This window comes from Raphanus sativus, chromosome 2, assembly GCF_000801105.2.
Source record: "Raphanus sativus cultivar WK10039 chromosome 2, ASM80110v3, whole genome shotgun sequence".
In the NCBI taxonomy this organism is placed as follows: domain Eukaryota; kingdom Viridiplantae; phylum Streptophyta; class Magnoliopsida; order Brassicales; family Brassicaceae; genus Raphanus; species Raphanus sativus.
Window position 1 is genome coordinate 31995475 of NC_079512.1, and position 20205 is coordinate 32015679.

The following is a 20205-nucleotide window of genomic DNA, read 5'->3' on the forward strand; positions in this document are numbered from 1 at the left end:
AGTTGTTTGGCATCTTTAAATTATATAAGTGCTATATTCTTTTGTTCTACACAACACATCTCCTTTGTTGGCATGGAAGCTTTTCTTATTGGGAAAGGGTCGATCTCTTTTTTTTCATAACACCAACATTGTAAATTTCCATTATTGTCAAATATTATACATGATATAGAGATAATGATGTGTATTATAGAGATAATGATAGAATCTTAGGTTGTAGTTATCTAAACACAGAGTACTCTTGTGATAAGGACATCATCTCTTGTATATATTGTTGTACTCTATGATCAATACAACACACGCTTTTACATTCTATTATATGGTATCAGAGCAAGTCCAATCCTAACCTAATTTTATTTTGTCCATCTTCTTGCTCTACAAACCGCTACTACTTCTGCTCATATACTCGCACGCTTTTACATTCTATTATACATGAGGATAAACGTAGAAAATGTCACAGTGGATTTTTGGAATGTAATAACTTTTTTTACATCCTGATTGTTATTCATTTTAACCATTAAATACACAAAACCTAAAAAAATATAAAACCTTTCCAAAGTCAGAAGCAGACAAGGTAAACATTGTGGGTGATTGGTTGGACTTTATCTCCTTAATTTAGCTTTATTTATTTTTAAATCACCAAATTTTACCAATCATGTTGTAGCTTAAGTTTTAGTAGTTAAAATCTACATCAAGTTTCTATATTGTTTTAACAATCATGCTTTAGCTTTATTTTTAAAGCTACATCAAAAAAAGTTAAAGCAATTTTTTTTCTTATGTGTTTTAAGTATAAAATCTAAAGCTCTCTTTTGTAGACGGTAGAATCTATAAAATAAGAAAAACTATCTATAATATAAAATAAATTAGATAATCATAATTAAACCATCTTTAAATGTTTAATTTATTTTTCGTTGTTTTCTAAATTGATTAAAATATTTTAAATAACATCGTTATTATTTACATATCACATTTTAAATAATAGTAAACTTTGATAATTTATAAAAAATTAATATAAATTCTTTAACTGATAAAAAATAATTATTTTATATGTACATTACATACTTCACATATTTTATTTTAAAATGTCTACAGTTTATAACTTACAGCTACAACAAATTTGACTACAACAAAAATCTCTGCAAAAAATCTATAATAACAACTATACAACTACAACCAATTTATCTACAGCTAAATTTGTACATCTAAATTTTTAAAACCACAGCCGAACCAATCATCACCATTATCATTCGGAACCAACATAAGACCAGAGACGAAGCTAGCACGGTTTTGATTGGGTGCAAAATAACTAATAAAAATAGTGTCGGGGCAATTGACCAAATTACCCAATTAACCGCTTACCACTTATTTATCCTATGCATAAAATAAAATATTTTAAATATAATAGGCGCACATGCACCCATAATAAACAGTATAGCGTCATCCATCCTTTTATAGGACACATCTATACTATTAAAACAAAATCTCTCATAGGATTCTGCCCTTAGTTTTTGAAGTTATTTACAAAGTTATGCCATTATTTTTATTATCTTTTAAAAATGAATCTCGGCCACATTAATTGCGCCAATCATAATCAAGTGTTTTAAATGCAATTTAATGTAATTTAGGGCCAAACATATTTCAGCATATTTCGGCAATAAAGATGAGAGATTTTCAAACCCATTTTGATTTTAGATAGCCACTAAGATTTACCATAAACAATTAGAGAGAAACAACTGAAAGTCTAATACGTGGGCAACTTTATATTATTTCATCAATTGAAGAAAGTATACATTCTTATAATAGAATTAAATAAATATCCACTCATTTTAAAATTCATAAAACTTACATTTAGCGTTATTAATTATAAAATTAATTATAAAAAGAGTTATTAATAATAAAAAAATTGGCAAATATCATTGGTAGATTTTTGTATAAAATAATTTTTATTATAAAACCAAATAATAAGAAAACATTAATACTTTAATAGCATTGTATTAGTTTCAACAACAACACATATAAAAACACATTATAATATTTTTTTCTTTACAAAAATTTATATGTAAAAATAAATATGTTATAAAATATAATATTCAGAAGAAACAATCCTGCGCTTTGAAAGCACGGATCAAAATTTAGTAACCTAACTTAAAAGAAAAAAAAGATAGCTAAGTACTTTCGTAACAGAACAATATTTTTCTCTTATATTGAGTATTTTTCAATGTAAGAGAAAAGTTACAACTAATTTTTCCATAGATATTTAATTTAACAACTTCCGCTACATTATACATATATTTCATCTTCAATAACTAGAAGATTACACAAGTTAAAACGCATGCTAATCTCCGGAATTTAGAATTACTCTGGCAGTTCACATTGTAAAATGAAAAAGATGTGTACTATACCGGGAGTTAAACTTGGTCCTAAATCATCATAATAATTCACCGTTATCAAAACCGAATCCATAATTTATGAGACTACAAAAAAATTTAGATTAATTTTAATAAATTTTCCTATAACTTGAAAATCATGCATCCTATGTGAGGTATCAAACTAAATTCACATCGAATAATTAGATGATAAGAAGTGTCTAATATATAAAGAGAAATTTAACTCTAATTAGTATGAGACATTTTGAGAAAGAAACCAAAAATAAATTCATGTAAATCAGCCTATTAAGTCGAAAGTTGACAATATAATACTAATCAGATAATATATAATTAGATATAGACTTACATATGATAGCGATTAAAAAAATCCAGGATCAAAACGAGTGTTTATCCGGTTGTATACATCTTAATCAGGTGTATTAACGTCGTTTTCGACTATCAGTTGTTCGCGAGAACAATCGCCATGGGAACAAAAATGAAGCTTCTCTTCGGGTCTCTTCATTTCGCTGAGCTTGACTCGCCCCAAGATGGCTTTATCTTTAGATGTTTTGTGCTGTTTATTAGCTCTGTTCTTCCGTCGAGCTTCCGGAATATTCTGCTTCAGTTGTTAACTTTGTTGCTCTTTGAGCGTTTTAATATAAATTATGTCCGTGACAACAAAAAAAATACACCATTACTTGTTAGTTCCTATAATAGTTACATTAATGCAATAGATAGTTTGACAAACTCAAAGTCACATTGCTTCAAAATCAAGTATGAAACACACAGTAGTGCTACGCTATGCGTGCAAAAGAAACAATTTTTACTTTAGAGGTGCTAATCTTAACTTTTGAAATTGACTTTATCCGGATTTTTTTCCCTATGGACGGCTGGGACTTTATGTCCATGTGTGACTAAATTGGTCTATAAACTTATGATAGAAGAATTAAATTATTGTTTCCTTTCTAGAGATTTTAAAATTGAGCTTCTGTTGTTTTGCTTTTCTTACAAGAACACCATTTTCAAAAATTTGATTAATATTATACTATGGGCCAACCATCATTGGATAATGCTACTTTTTATTTGACTTTAAAGATCTATGTTCAGGGTTCGATTACAGAAGAAAGACAAGCATTAGTCTCGCAGTTCTCAATCCGGTAGCACAAACGGATATGTTAGCTGTTCTTACACATATCGATAGGTTTTCAAGTATATCTATATGCTTATATGCAATAAACTTGATTACAATTTAACTTAGCTTTTGGTAAATGCTAAATTAAATATTCTTAACTCTTTAATTAAAATCAATAATTTAAATTTTGTACGATGTTATTGTTTATTGATACAATGTCGTCCAAATATATTTAGTTTTATATATCAGCATTGCCACTCTCTAGCTAGTATATAATCAGTAATATTTCATTGTTTAAATGTCTCATAATTTGTTTCATTTATAATTTGTTTCAATTACTATGATTTTTTTCTTCTTTGTATGATTAGTGTGGAAAAAGTGGACAACTCATATTGATGTATGAATGACGTATGGAATACGTGGCCATCGACCATTACAATGACATGTGATTATAGAAGCTTCTTGTCGTACGGTGGACAATTGTGAACTATCAAAGTCCAGTAAGTCTACTTTGTGGTGACAATAGTTTAATTGTTCGCACTTAATACATAGATAGCTTTGGGAAAATTCTTTGACTAGTGAATCATGTAATGAAATATCACAAATTAGACCATATGGATGATTCTTATCACAGATTTCAAAACCGGCTTATATCTTTGATTAGATTAAAACTGGGCCCGTACAAGTAATCTACACTGACCGAAATTTTCAAATTGTTAACCATTTAGTGGAGAATTGGTGAATACCAAAAAAGCAAAAATGATGAAATTAGTTGTCTATTATATATATATATATATATATATATATATATATATATATATGAGTAATTAGTATATTTTTGACCAAACCAGAATGGTAATATATATAGGAAACGTACTAGGTAAACATTCTAACCAAATTGTTGTACTTAATTTGGTTTTGTGTGTTTGTCGAGGTTTGCTATCGATTTCAACTAATTTTTCTCATTTATTTTAAGAATAATTGAGTACTAATATTTTGCATTGGTCGTCAACATGATCTAATACGAAACACATAACTTTATAAACATAATTGATAACCAAGTTGTCTTGGTCTAGTGATAAAAGAGCTCTGGCTGGAATTTCCACTCTGGGTTCGATTTCACTTGGCCACCGGGGCTAGCATTAAATCGCAAGAATACGTGGATTGCCGTCGGCTTCAAGAAGATTAGTCTTGGACCTAGAAAGCCTTTGGATCACCCCCGGTTAATCAAAAAAAAACATAATTGATAACTTTGAGTGGGTGTGTTTTTGCTTAAAGGCTTTCAAAATAATAACTCGAGTGTTACTCCAAGTCTCCAATTATCTAGAAAACTTAGTAGAAATAATTAGATATTGAATTTTGGAGGATATTAATTTAGGTCAACTCTATTCATGAACCTTCAAATTTGACCACAAGTTTTTGCTTTCATGATCAAAGTGGCTACATATAAACACAACACGAATTGTATACGAGAAAAACACGTTTGTTGTTTTGTCATGAACATGGAGACACACAAACACGAAAACAAACGGGAGCATGTAAAACAAAGTTCACCTTTTCGTTGTGGGTCTGAAATTCATTTTGGCAACCGCCCAAATGTGTATACAAATTATTGGTAAACTTTATCTGAAGTCAATAGATTACATTTTGTTTAAATTTGAACTTTTTTTACGACAAATGGTGTCTTTTGGGATGTCAAGCATAGCAACACAACAAAAAGTTAACATTAAGTTTAAGAATTCGGTTATAGTTTAACAATGTTCTTATTTGTTGCGATTTAAATATTTTGCAGACAATATAAAAGTTTTTAATATCGGGTTTATATAAGCAAATCTACTCTTTGTGTTTATCTTATAAATTATTGGTAAGATATTTCCTTAACACGCAACTTTTAGATCAATTATGTAAAACTCTAGCGCACACAAAAAATGAGTTTACCTTATACTAACCCCTATAAAGTGATAAAAAACCCATTACGTACATGTAGAACTTTAGCAAAAAAAAAAAAAAAAAAAAAACCAAAACCCATTACGGTCTCTAGAAGAAGGATGGAGCCGCCAAAAAAAAAGTCATCGTCCAATAAATATTTGACAGAGATAAATGTATACCTTTTTGGATGGTCCATTGAAAAACTATACTTATGAGAAAGAAAAGAAATGCTACTAACGTATCCAAGTCATAGCATTTATTCAGTTACAAGTATTTATGTTATTAAAAATGTTAATTTTATTATATTTTTAAGAAAAATACAGACAAACCTAACTGTTTATGTCCAATCCAGCAGTCAAAAAATAACAGCTCATCCAAATAGCGGGACCCACCAATCTATTATTGAGTTCCACGTGTTGCTGGTCTTAAATGGTGTTTGATACCTACGCGTGTAAAGTGATTACAACTCCAATAAAAAGAAAAAAAAGGAAAACTACGCCGTGATTTCAATAATAAGGAGGCTTTCTTTTCTTTTTCGTGGTTACTTTTTGCCTTAATTACATGCAAAGCCATCGACGTTGCTGGACATGTGTCTTTGATCCATTAGATACTCCCATGAAACAACAGTTATGTGACTTATTATGTCTCCTTTAACTTCTGCACGTAAAGGTAAAGAACACCTTTACGCACGTGAACTGCACACGCCGGTTACTCCCGCCTGTTCCGGGTTTAACTAATGGGTCTCTCTTTTCCTTGTATAGCCAGCTTCTATAGTGATATTTGTGTCTCTACGGAAAGAAGTAACATATCACTCAGTTCTTGATCATGAAAGCTCCACTCTAACTCTCTGTAAAGAGTTGGAACACGTCCAGTGGATCGCTGGCAATAAAAGAGGTATTTCATAAATTAACTTTTAGGTACTATGTAAACTCAAATTTTACATGATATATATATATATATATATATATATATATATATATATATATATAAAAGACTTACAACAATATTCTGCCTCATAATCTTGTTGAGAAGAGATGATATAATGCCAATACAGTTATTGATAATTTAAAAATTTCTTAAGATCTTGCTTGGAATGCATGTGGTGGATCTTATGATCATAAAAATGAAAAAGTATACAGGTCATATGGTGAATCATTTGGACTATAATGGTTTGGCTCTGCCTCTTACGTTTCCATTAATACCTTTTGGGGAACATGACATAAGTCAATGATGTAATTATTAAAATATTTATACTAAGAAATTTTAGCACCTCATATCAGTTACGCATATCATTGAGTCAAAATTATATCGACAGGAAACTATGCTTGTGTAGAAAGTAAAGCCGGTCAAATATAATACTTAAATATGTACTGGATATATCAATAATGGAAACTCCATTGCTAAATATGGTCTTGCGTACTATTAAGTATTAACTCTAAAACACAAGTTTTGCACCAACAAAAAAAAACTCTAAAACACACAAGTAAATAAAAATAACAAGAACAAATTGTATTTTACATGTAATAGATCCATTAGAAAACAAGTCTTACAATTACAACAGGTAAAACAACCTATCCCAATGGATTTTTATCTTGCTCTTAAAATTATATGAGAAAATCATTGACATCCAAGAAATCGGGAATATCGAACTTCATGAGATTACTGCAATAGCTTTCTATTTCATCCTCAGTGTTGTAACTGCTACTGTTGATGTAAGTCGTAGAACTGGAGTGTAATGTAGTCGGGCTTGAGGATGGTGTGTTCAAGACCGAATTAGCGAAGCTAAAGCTCTTGTCCGAGTAAGAAGGATCTAATACAAAACCAGAGTTTGCATAGTCGTTGAACGATGGAATATTGCAATCTTGAACTGATGTATTCGAGGTTGAAGCGAGATTTTGTTCTCCGAAAATATTGAACTGATGACCCATGTCGTTGAACTGAGCTTCATTGGGGAATGGCGGCATGCAAGATTGGTAATCTTGATGGTCGGTTTGGTACTGATTTACTCCAGCTTCGTTAACATCTTGGTGATAAACCGAATGGTGCTCTTGGTTATTTGTGTCATGATCCACCACGAAGTTTTGGTTTTGGTTGTGATTTTGGGTTTGGTTTTGAGAAAATAGAGAGGTAGCGAGTTTGAGTATCTCGGGGTTAACTAACGAATGTTGTTGTTGCTGACGATGAGTATCCATCATGAGTCTTGACATGTTCACATGATGTGAAGAGGAGTTGCATAGTGATGATGCCAATATGGATGAGATGTCGAGGAGATCAAGTCGTGGACTGTGAGTCACTGGATCGATTCCCATTCTAAGCAACTTTTTTCTAATATGTGTGTTCCAAAAGTTTTTGATCTCGTTATCGGTTCTTCCAGGCAAACGCGCCGCAATAGCGGACCATCTATAAAAGGTTATTAAAGCGAAACACATAAGAATCTTTGGACTAATTCATTATTAAGAAAATGTCGTGTAGACAAAAGTAGAATTATTTTTTTTTGTAAACAACAAAAGTAGAATTATGCTCACTTGTTTCCTAGAAAGCTATGAAGATGAATAATAGTTTCTTCTTCTTCCAAGGAGAATCTTCCCCGTTTTATATCTGGTCGGAGATAATTAGTCCATCTTAACCGACAACTCTTGCCACATCTCTGCAAACCTGATAATTAAGGGAAAATATACAAATTTTAAATTGAAAAGTTCAGAAAACGTCATTACTAAAAGCATGGTTTAAATGCTAAATAAGAGACTAACCAGCATTTTGGGGGAGAGTTCTCCAGTTACCATATCCATGTTGCTGGATATAGTCAACAAGCTTCTTGTCTTCCTCAGACGTCCATGGCCCTTTCTTGAGGCCAGTCTTCTCGCAGCAAGGTGATCTTCCCATTTGAGTTTTGTCGATGGTTAATAATTAATCACAAAGAATTGGTCAATGGTTTTTTATCAATAATGAGCTAATGAGAGAGTTTTAAGGAAAGTAATGGAGAAGAGAGAAACAAAAGGCCGTAGGGTCCGTAATGGAAAGTACCAAGTATATATAGGGATTGAAGAAGAGGGGAAGTCAATCTGGTTCGGTGCCGTCCTCTGTTTCCCAATTGGTATACGTGTCCCTTTTAATAAAAAAATAAAAATAGAAATCGAATATTATTACGTGTTTATATTTTATACGATTATTTTATCTCTTTATTATGTCATTTCCTTTTCTTTTTTACTTTTGCTGGCTTGATGATTTTTTTTTAAGTTTGAGTTTCTTATAGTGTTTTACGAAGATTTTCTGTTTGATGTATATTCAAGAAAGTGTAAAGATTCTTAGTGTGAATTTCGTAAAAGACTAAACAAACTCAAACTCAAAAGAACGCCGACCATGTTACAAGAAGGATTGTGAAAATATTCTTAGTGAAAAGTACAGTCACTTTTTTCCTCTTGAGTATTGCTAAACCTTTGATGGAACGGTGATAAACAGTTTGTTGAAAATATAATAAACTGTCTTATTAAGCTTAATTACAAGCTTTCTTGTTATATTGGAACTTTGATGACTCTTTAAAGTACGTAGCTGTAACGTTGAAAAACTGGAGTCTTTTTAAAGTTCTATTCATCATGATCGTGATCATATGATATGAGCCAATCAACCTACGAAAGAAAAACAAGGGTAGCCTTTCTCATTTCTCAGCAACCATACCGTAAATCTCCAAAATGGTTATATCATCAAGGAAATGTACAAAAACTATAAAACTGATTTCTTGCTCTAGCGTGTGAGATTCGGATTCGATGTACCATTATTTTTGATGTATACATGATACTCAAGTCCTGAAATTTGTAAAATAATTACGCTTCAATATCTCATATTCAGATATCTCCTTGTTAATGTCTTGGATAAGGGAGTAATTAACATGTTCTAGTTCTTGGCTAACGCATAATATTACCATGAAAACGAAAATTGTATTTTATGGTACTTTCTTATGCAATGCACTAAGAAAATAATTTGTTCACAGCTTTGCTAACACATAAGTTTTGGATTACTGTATTAGTTAGATAAATTATGAATAATTAATAATTAGAAAAATGAAAACAAATTCTGATAATGAAAGTAACACAATCAAAGGGGTGACGATGAGGAAAGAGCGTCGCTCTCCAAGCTTTGTGGGATGGTTTCACATTAGCTGTCGCCAACATGAAGATGCCACGTTCGTTTCCTTTCTCAATTTCAACTCCTATCATGTTTTTCATTTGGACTAATTTTCAACTTTTACAAAAGATAAAGCAATCAATAATAATAAAAACAACAGATGCGTTCCAAATACAAACAAAATTTTCACCCCTAACTCTTCTTGGCTCGAGCTATATACTAAGGTACTTAGCTTTTTTAGATTAAGAATCTAATCTATTAATTTAGAGTCCTGTTTTTTATCTACTTATAAATGTTATCACTTAAGTTTTGGACTTATTCATATTTCATTAGAAATAAATATAACAGTTCCTATAATTCAGTTACATATATACATTCTTAATAATTGGTTACACAATATATGCCGTCGGTATTATATTCTTTTCTAATAGATTAACTGACTTATACTAATATGTTATGTACCAAACCAAAATAATTTCAGTATGTCGTGTGGATAAACAAAAAATAGTCACCATAAATTGTTTAAAATGAGGATGTGTTATGTTTACTTTCATAATTTATTTTCTATAGTATAGATTGGATATATGCATTATTACATTTTGTAAACCAACATCCACCGAAAAGTCTTCTCAAAAATAAAACTTTCTATATAAATATTAGCTGATATTAGTTTATAATAATTGTGAAAATATGATATTCACATATTTAGAGAAATTTATATGTTACATAGTCATTTTCAACTACATAAGGTATAATTGATATGTGATTAATTATTAGATTAGATTTGTTCTATCCTTGGAGAAAACGTATTCTAAAAGTTTATTTCATTTGTTAGTTAATTGGTATAATCACAGCGGTTACATATGTGGTTGTGGATGTTTACGAATGTGGATGGTTGCGGCTTTAAATAGTATTAAGATATTTGTACGACTGATACAACAGTTAGAACTTGATGCCTCAGCAAGATACTTATGACCGATTTACCATCAAATACATCAGTGATTAAATAATACATTGAAAATATTTACATTTTATATAATTATAAAAATATTTTTAGTCATAATCATCAATGTAAATTTTCTTAAAACTAATTTACATCTAAAATGTATATCTACAGGCAAATTACAAATTTAAAAATAAGTTTCGTATAAAATATATTTCACGTATAAAAAAGGTCGATATATAAATGTTGACGTTTTAGTCATAATCATCAATATAATTTAAAAAAAAAAAAATTTACATCTAAAATGTATATCTACAGGTAAATTACAAATTTAAAAATCAGTTTCATATAAAAATATATTTCACATATAAAAAGGTATATATTTAAATGAGATAGACACTAACTCCAACATAATTTTTCAAAAAGAAAATTTAAAATTTTACAAATACATGAACAAATGTCTGTAAAAATGTTAATATTCATAAACAAATAAAAGAACTTTATCCGCGTTTCAACGCGGGTAGAATTCTAGTTTAGATTAAGACTCATGTAAAAAATAAATTTTGCGTATTGATCTTCATTTCTTTTTTTTTGTTCAACTGATCTTCATTTCTGTTTACACAATTTTCCGTATATTGCTATAGTGATACAGTTCACTGACTTTTTGTATGTATAGTTGATGGGTCTAAGGAAAATATTTTAAAATGAAAAGAATAGTTTAGTTAAAATATTGGACCAACCGTTTCGCTTGAATTGCAAAGGTCTAAGGGGAAATTTATTAAAGTCAAATATCTACTGTGCACACAGCATGATAGAGAGAGAGGGAGAGGATACCGCATTTAATTCGAATGACAATAATGGAGTTTGGCATTTGCCGAAATTTAGAAAACATTAATTGTGGATATGTATTTATATTATATACACTCTCACCATATTACATAGCTGTTGCTATCTGTATGTTTGAAGACCAATATTTTGTACCTATTAGCTTTTCCTGTATAAGATTTTGAATCCAAATTAATTAATATAACTATAGCATGGTATGTAAATCATTATTTAAGTACATTTTTAACAAATTGTAATGAGGAAAACTAAAAGGACGAGTGGAAAGAAAATTAGACAAGGAGAAGCCATAGCCGGGGGCATCGCAGCAGCAGGCTCCAGAGAAAAAAACGACTCACTTTAAAAAGAAGCTCACGTGCTGAATCAAGGGCAATATCGATTGGTGCATCATGATGTGAGGACCATCGGCCGCTTGTTTGGACCACTTGTTTTACGACTCGTGTTCACTTTTATTTTCCTTTAATTGTCATACGAAATTGAACTTTGATGTTTGTGGATATTGAATTTCATGGGACGAAAAAGATGTTTCACAGAGATATGTGCGTCTCCTTTACCTCGAGTATGAACATATAGAAAACCAAGTGCATCACGTCTGAGACCATTTTATTGGTGTATAGTGAATAAATATACAAAATAAACGTTAGGGTTTCTTTTATATGTTACTACAATAGTATAATAATACATACACACAAATTAATTAGTATTGATCAAAACCTTCAAATAATTGTAAGTAACAATAGATTTTATGAAAAGTTAATTGGCATTGGGAAGGATAGTGGAATCACTTTCAAATGTATGTTATTGAGTTACATATAGCCACGGAGTACTAAATCTAATGTAAGCATCATATAATTATATATACTAATCATCTTATTCTTATCGGTCCAAATTATTAGGAACATCTCACACATACTAAAATAGAGTTACTCTTATGTAACCATTTCTTCCGGAGGTCTTAACCTACGTAAGTGATTATTTTTAAACAGGATAAATTAAATAACATAAACGATCCGTAATATTAGGGTTATGTCTCGGCTTTTGGGATTGAAGAATCTATCAGGTCCAACAACAAATGAAATCGCTATAAGGTGCGTAATTATGCCACTGAGCCAATAAATAAATAAATGAGTTGAACTAAATTAAAAATTAAGATTAAGATTAGGTGTTAATGCTATATTAGGCTATAATGTCAAATTTAGCTAGGGCTTTGCTTCCGCATGATGGATCATTTGCCACAACGAGTAGCCCACGTGTATATATATTGTAACCAAATCTCATTAGCCGATATTAACGTTTTCACAAATTAATCAATTGATTAATTATACACATGTGTGGTCCGGCTGTCTACATGGTTTCATTATATTAGATGCAACTAAATATCGCAATTAAAAAAAATCGCAATTAACAACGTTATTCAATTATACGAAGACACATACTTAAGAAGCCTTTTATCTTCTGATGTTCTTCTTTTTGGTTAAACTTCGAATGTTCTTTAAAATTATCTTAAATAACCATTGTTTTATACAACACAATGGCTTTTATTATGTGGTATTGTCTTTCTGGAAATTTCATCCAAACGCAAATGCAATCACCGTCAAACTTCGAGTAACGACGGACAGTTAGGCAATAGTAATTAAGAGCCACACAGGTACATTAATTATCAAATAATTCTTCAAATAAAATATGAAAGAGGATATATTAATATAAGTATACATGTTCCAGTATAGATTCATTATAATCATTATTTCATTATTCAAAGTTTTCTGATTCGTAAAAACAATAAATTGTGAACCCTAAACAGTTGAAAGGAGCAGAGTCAGCAGACAATGACCAAAGATCTATTTGTCCGTATATGAAAAAACGATATAACTTGATACGAAATCGTAATGGTTGTGCAGTTGATGTTGCCACTTAAGGCACTTACGTAAGACTCCATGCAAATTATATTTAATATATATAGAAGTTACGTATTAATCTGATTATTAATTGGTCAATTTTGTGGGATTTGTTCGATAATAGAGTTGATTGATACCTAGATAATATTAAAACTTATCCTATGAATTTTGGAGGAAAGACAGCAAACGCACTCGAGAACTCTCTGGAAAATTTAAAAGATTCGTTTTTTTACTAATTCATTTCATGATTAGTTGATCAAATATCTTTGAACTACATATAAATGCTGCCAAAATTACAAATGATTCATATTTGAAGTAGTTTAACTTTATAATACAAGTACGTCCGTGATCTCGGAGTTTACTAAAACTATTTACTTATTTCAATCCATATTTATTAATTACATATGACATTGTATATATTGATAAAATATACAAGATCAATATGAATACTACGCTGCTCGTATTTTACGAGCAAATTATCTTAGATTTAAGGGGAATTTTCAAAAATACCACTTTCAAAGTACCATTATTCATCTTTACCACCACTAAAGACACATTTTCAATAATACCTTATTTATTAAAAAGGTAAAGACTCTTATATCTTTGTTTTTATATGTTTTTCAAAATTCTAATCCCAAATTCTAATTCCTAAACCTCCAATTCTAAACCCTAAACCCAAAATCTTCAACTCTAAACCCTAAACCCTAAACTATATACCCTAAATTCAATATCCTAAACCCTAAACCCTAAAATCTAAACTATAAACCCTAAATCCTTAACTCTAAACCCTAAATCTTAAACTCTAAACCCTAAACTATATACCTGAAACCCTAAAACATCAAATCTAAACCCTAAATCGTAAACCTTTAAATCTAGACCCTTCATTAAAAGTAGTGGTAAAAGTGGTTAGTGTAAACATGAAAAGTGGTACTATGAAAATGGTATTTTTGGCAATTTCTCTAGATTTAATCCAATGGTTTATTGTCTGTACTATCTATTTTAGTGATCAATTAGAAGAAGTACCATCCCCTAGTCTATATTTGAGAAGTGATTTGCCACATGTCTTCTCTACAATCGTTTTCACAAAAACAATTGTGACGTGGCTATTAACATTGATGACATGTCATATGATTAAATATGACATGGACAATTACATTTAATGCTGATATATATTTTTAGAAATATTTTTATAATATGGCAATAACTCATATATTACATTTAATATTGATTTATATTTTTGGTAAACTTTGTAGAATATGGTAATAACTCATAAATCATCACTAAAATAAATATATTCAAATATGAGATTTTGAATTTCGAAATATTATATAATTTTACATTTATAATCATTAAATTTTTATTATCTAAAATTTTCTAAATTTTCCGAATTAAAAAAAAATTAAATCGTAATATCATTAGAATCTTTTAGATATCTACAAATTTTATAAATATTATTTAGTTTTAATTTTTGATAACTATATGATTTTATATGATTTTTAGTAATTTTTTACAAGTTGATTTAATACATTTAACCAAACGAAATAAATAATTTTTTTAATCTAAGATTTTAACTTTATATATATACATATATATTCTTAAATATAATTTGAAAAAAAAAATATTTTCTCTTAATTTTATGCTTAATTAATGATATTTATATTAATTATTGGTCAAAATAATAAAATATATAATATTAAGAAATTACATTTTAAAATATAAAATTTAACTTTTAAAAAATTCATCGCTACACATGGTGCAGGAAAACACCTAGATTAATAATTGTGACATGGCTACTAAAATTGATGACATGTCTTATAGATTAATATGACATAGACAATTATATTTAATGTTAATTTACATTTTTGGTAAATTTTTTTAAATATAGTAATAACTCATATATTATATTTATTGTCCATTTATATTTTTCGACTTTTAAAAAATATGGTAATATGGAAGCCCCTTTGGTCCAGTGGTTTGACTAAGGGTTCAATTGCTTCTACACCCGGAGGTTTGGGGTTCAAACCCCAGAAAATACCAAATTATGCAGATTATGGAGAAACATGTTACAGGAGATCTTCAGCTTGGTGCAGGGAATATCATCGAACATGGATCTCATAGGACAGTTTAGAGTGGTGCAGTCAGACGTGTATTCTCACAGTGTGGTAGAATTGTCGGCTGTAGAATTGTCTTTGTAATATTCTCATCGTTGTAATAGCATAATTACTCGATAATAATCTATTCAGACGTTAAAAAAATATGGTAATAACTCATAAATCATCATTAAAATCAATATATTTAATTATGGCATTTCAAATTTCGAAATATCATTTAAATTAAAAATATTTCAAAAATATAAACATATTTTTGGAAAATTATAAAAATTAAATCATAATATTAAATTAAATCGTAAAATCATTAGTTTATTATATATATCTACATATTTTATAAATATTTTTTTATTTTAATTTTTGACAATTATGCAATTTTACATATTTATTTAATATATTTAATTAAAATAAATAGATAGAAAAATCTACCTAAGATTATAATTTTAAATATATACATGCACATTCTTAAATATAATTCAAAATAAACAAAATTGTTTTTATCTTAATTTTAAAACTTAATAAAATATTGATAAGAAAAAAGAAAATTTATAGTATTAATAAAAGTTAAATATAATTTTTATTTATCTATTAAAAATATTTTAAAATTCTTTTTATGCACATGGTGCAGGAAAACACCTAGTACTACCATATCCCCAATAACATTTATTGATACATCCAAAAGAACAGGGGCATAATCAAAAGCGAATCTCACTAAAGTCAAAGGCTCTAACCGGTGATCACAAAAAGAATAATAGGAATAAAGAGGAATGAAATGCATAGGAACAAAATAATAAGAATATTTATTTCTTCTGTTCTTTGCCAGATTTTATAAAGAATACTTTTACTCTATAATTCTTTAAATTAAAATGAATAAGAAGGAACATTAAGAAAATAATATTCCACATGAATAATGTAAAATTTGAGGAATGAAGAGGAATTACCCATTCCCACTCATTCCTTTAGTCACCATTTAGAGCGTCACCATTTAGAGCCAAAGAAAGTTTAAAGAGTCGTTGGTGAAAATCGAACTCTAGTTTTGGAGGAAGGGGGTTAAAAACCATATTTACCAATTGTGCTACTAATTATTTGACAAATTCTTATTAAAAAAATCACATCTTATTGTATTTTTGTGGTGTCACGTGACTTAATAAATTTTCAAGTGGGTCTGACCCTGCCAAGAGATATGTACATGGGAAGGAACATAATCAACATTTGACACAAGTATACCAGCAGATAAAATGTTACAAAAGTGTTGGTAGCATAGTAGCTTTGTACATTAGATAGGTTTCTGTGTCTTGAATTCAAATCATCTTTGATACAAGAGATTATTTTTTAGATTGAAATGTTTTAAAGGTTGACTTCGAAGCTAGGACATAAGATCTGGGATTTTCATTGTTAACGACAAAACAAATCAGCAAATAACATTTTCATTTTGAGAAACATATCCCTAATAAAGAAGCTTCAGGTAACTTAGACATTCATTTTCTGACAACATATATCTTGATATACATGTTCTCCTCCTTGATTGATAGCCTAAACCAATTCCGAGGATTGACTTTCAAGGCAAACATATTTACCCTTGAGAACCACAACATTTGAAGAAAGAAAGAAAAAAAGAAAGAAAGAAACCAGCGCCTTTGCTTATAGAAGTGGCATAGCTTTAGGTAACTTGATACAACCTGATTTGATCCAAAAGTTTTTATCGATCAGAAAGACCGCAATGTATCAGAAAGACCGTAATGTACTAATGCTTAGTGTGTTTTATATAAACATTTTTATATCTACAACACATTGCATCTATATTGAGATTCAGAGACATTTTTTTGTCAAGAACTTTTTTTTACTCTGATAAGATTTAGCATGATGATAGTTTGTCAGTTTCGTACTCCGAATACTAAAGTTACGTTTACCAGTAAAAAGTATTTGATCTAGTGACAGTGTTTAGTATACTATAAACAAACACGAGAACCTATATTTGATATTTTGATAAAGGTCCATTTAATAAAAAAAAAACGAAAACGCCCAAAACAACCCCAAAGGCCGAAACACTAAAAGGCCCAAAATACCAAATCATCATTCACCACTAAAATATTCTAACACAAGAAGCAACAAACATAACGGATAAGTGTTACTGTATTATCCTCTTCTTCCTCTTCAAACTCATCTGAGAAAGAAAAGCAAAGGGAGTTTAGTATCACCATGAACACTGCCACTTATTATCATCACTCAAACGTCATCCTTAATCCTCACATAGACAAGAGTTTGGCGAGGACTCGACAAAGAAACTCAAATAATATTACATTCATGGCAAGAACACAAGGAAGAAGAAGAAAGATGGGAATGTGTTTGGTAAAAGCATGTGCCGGTACGGGAGAAGAAGAATCCGGAGATCAAAGCAAGACCGAAAGAAGAAGTTTCTTGACCTTAGCAGAAGCCGGTCTTGTCGAAATCTCGGGCCTTGGTGCACACGAGAAGTTTCTCTGTCGATTAACGGTAAATTAAACTATACTCCCTTTTGTTTCGTGTGTTTATGGCTTATATACTTATAAGAAAAGTATTTGCAATGCCAATCTCTGATTCAACTTGCTGACTTTAACTAACTTTGTGGTATGAACTAGGAGATATAACATCAACTTTATCTAATTAGGATACGTTCATGTTTATGAAACTAAAAAGAATTCTTAAAACATTCATATTCAAGAAACGGATGGACAATAATTAACAATTTAGCATCTAATAGTATTAAAATGTATATTGGTTAAATGACTTGGAAAAATATGTGCATTGGTTTTAAGACGGAGTTTCGCATTAATTTAGGCTATATTTTGGAACTGGAATTGTACAGATATCTTCGTTGAACTTACTAAGAGTGATATCAGAGCAAGAAGGATGCTCGATAGAAGAGTTAAATGCTGGGAAAATATGCGATTGGTTCTTTAAAGATAAGAGCAGAACATGGAATCTGCCGTTCTTCAATGGGATGATCCCGATTTTCCATTTTAATACTATCGTACATTTTAAGGTGAAAAATAGTATAAGATTGCCCATTGAAAAGGTTGAGTCGAATTTAAGATCTTAGGTTCTTCGTTTTCAACGTGAATGTTGAGTCAGACTGAAGATATTAACTTCTTTTAACGTTTTGATCTGCCTAGGAACCCAAATATAAGGCCCATTGTTATAATTATGTTTCACATTATCCTAAACAAACAAGTTTAGTTTGTTGATCGCTCCACATACCTTGTTCAAAACCAACTATTCTACTCAGTCTTCATGACTTTAATTTCTCCGACCTGTTAGTATGTTCTGTTCGGAGCGTAGAAGAAGCGTTAAGATGCCATGCCACTCACACTTATTCCAAAAATTTGTAATTGTTTGCTCGGCTTCCATTTCCCACCACAAACAGGTTTCAATCCCAACCTTAACCTAACAAAGTTGGCACTTATCTTACACCATCTCCAACCGATCTCTATTTTAAGAGTTTTCTATCATAAAAGATAATATAAAGATGAAATGCTTCTATTTTAATTTATTTGTGTTGTACAGAAAGAAACAAAAATGGTAGAGGGTTAGATTTGCTCTTAGCTAAAATTTTGTTTGACTCCATAAACCACAATATTGAAGAAGGATTTGCAGCTTCCTCAAGAAGAACTAGAACTTTTTGACATGAAAGAAAATAAAGAATTCGAATTATTATCCATGACTATACACTAAAACGTGTTCAACAGTTCTGAATATTATCCATGACTAAAATGGCTTGAAAGCAAACATTAAACAAGCAAAAAAAAAGATTTGAAAGAGAATCCAAACAAAAGTTAGTAGTATATAAAAAAAGACTTTGGAAGAGAACCCAATACGCTACCGTTTTTTCAATGTCACTGTCGCTTTTAATCCCATCCCCACTCACCGATTCGATGTTCTTCCGCTAATCAAGCACCCAAACACACAAGTCGAATTTTCTTATAGAGACCTTAACCTTTATACTAGATTTTGACCCGCCCTTAAAAGGGCGGGTATATTTTTTGTTTTATAGTTTTTTAGAAATCTAGTTTTATAATATATGTGTTTTTTTGTAATCATAATGTTTTTTCTAAATTATTAGTAAGATATTTTGATAATTGTATTGTATTTATGATGTTGTATAACTATACACTTATGCCATAACCATTTCACACATTAATCTTTTTTGTGGGATATATATGCGGTTTTTTGATGAATTAGATATAAGCAGTATTTTCATACTCGATGTAGACCCGCAGTTAAACCGATATATATAGTCGTAAAATATATATTTAGTAGATGTTTTTTATTATTATCTAAAAAATTATCATTATCTGAAAAAAATATATATTATGTTATCCAAAAATATTTTACTTAATAACATAAAGAGAACTTGTATTCTGTTTTTTTGGACGAAAGAACTTGTACTCTGTTTATATTTTCCAAGTTCTCGTATTTTTTTCAATAACCGGTTTGTTTGCTTCTGCTTTCCATATCAGATGATCATGAATCATGTGTAGGATCAAAAACCAATAAAACCAACTGGTTTACCCAGAAGAAAAGTAACAGGCAGAAAAATAACAGTTATGTAAATATAAAACGTGGTTAGATGCAGTTATATAAAAATCAGTTTATAAAAAAATTAATTAGACACAATATATATAAACTGGTCATACTTGTATTTTAATAAAATAGATATTTATATCCAAAAATCCTGATTCGAAATCGACTCGAAAATCAAAATATCATACTCTATTAAACATAACTTATATACTCGAGTGGTTCTTAATAATTGGACTAATCATTTATCAATTGGTCACATGTGTATATTTTTAGTGACTATTTAAATTTTTTTAATCATTTATAATTTTGA

At 29.7% G+C, this 20205-nt stretch overlaps 2 protein-coding genes across 2 annotated transcripts; one reads left to right on the forward strand and one right to left on the reverse strand.

Annotated features, from left to right (window-relative positions):
- Window positions 1-6888: 6888 nt before the first annotated feature.
- LOC108840124 (transcription factor MYB102) lies at window positions 6889-8416 on the reverse strand. Its single transcript, XM_018612948.2, has 3 exons — window positions 8175-8416; window positions 7950-8079; window positions 6889-7824 (listed from the first exon to the last, which is right to left on the reverse strand). The coding sequence occupies exons 1-3, from the start codon at window positions 8305-8307 to the stop codon at window positions 7029-7031; spliced, it is 1059 nt and encodes a 352-aa protein (XP_018468450.1). The 5' UTR covers window positions 8308-8416; the 3' UTR covers window positions 6889-7028.
- A 9021-nt stretch (window positions 8417-17437) lies between these two features.
- Window positions 17438-18565, forward strand: LOC108840323 (uncharacterized). Its single transcript, XM_018613157.2, is given in 3 exon segments — window positions 17438-17828; window positions 18181-18277; window positions 18280-18565. Coding segments are annotated over 3 exon segments (450 nt in total). The 5' UTR covers window positions 17438-17534; the 3' UTR covers window positions 18339-18565.
- The last annotated feature ends 1640 nt before the right edge of the window (window positions 18566-20205 follow it).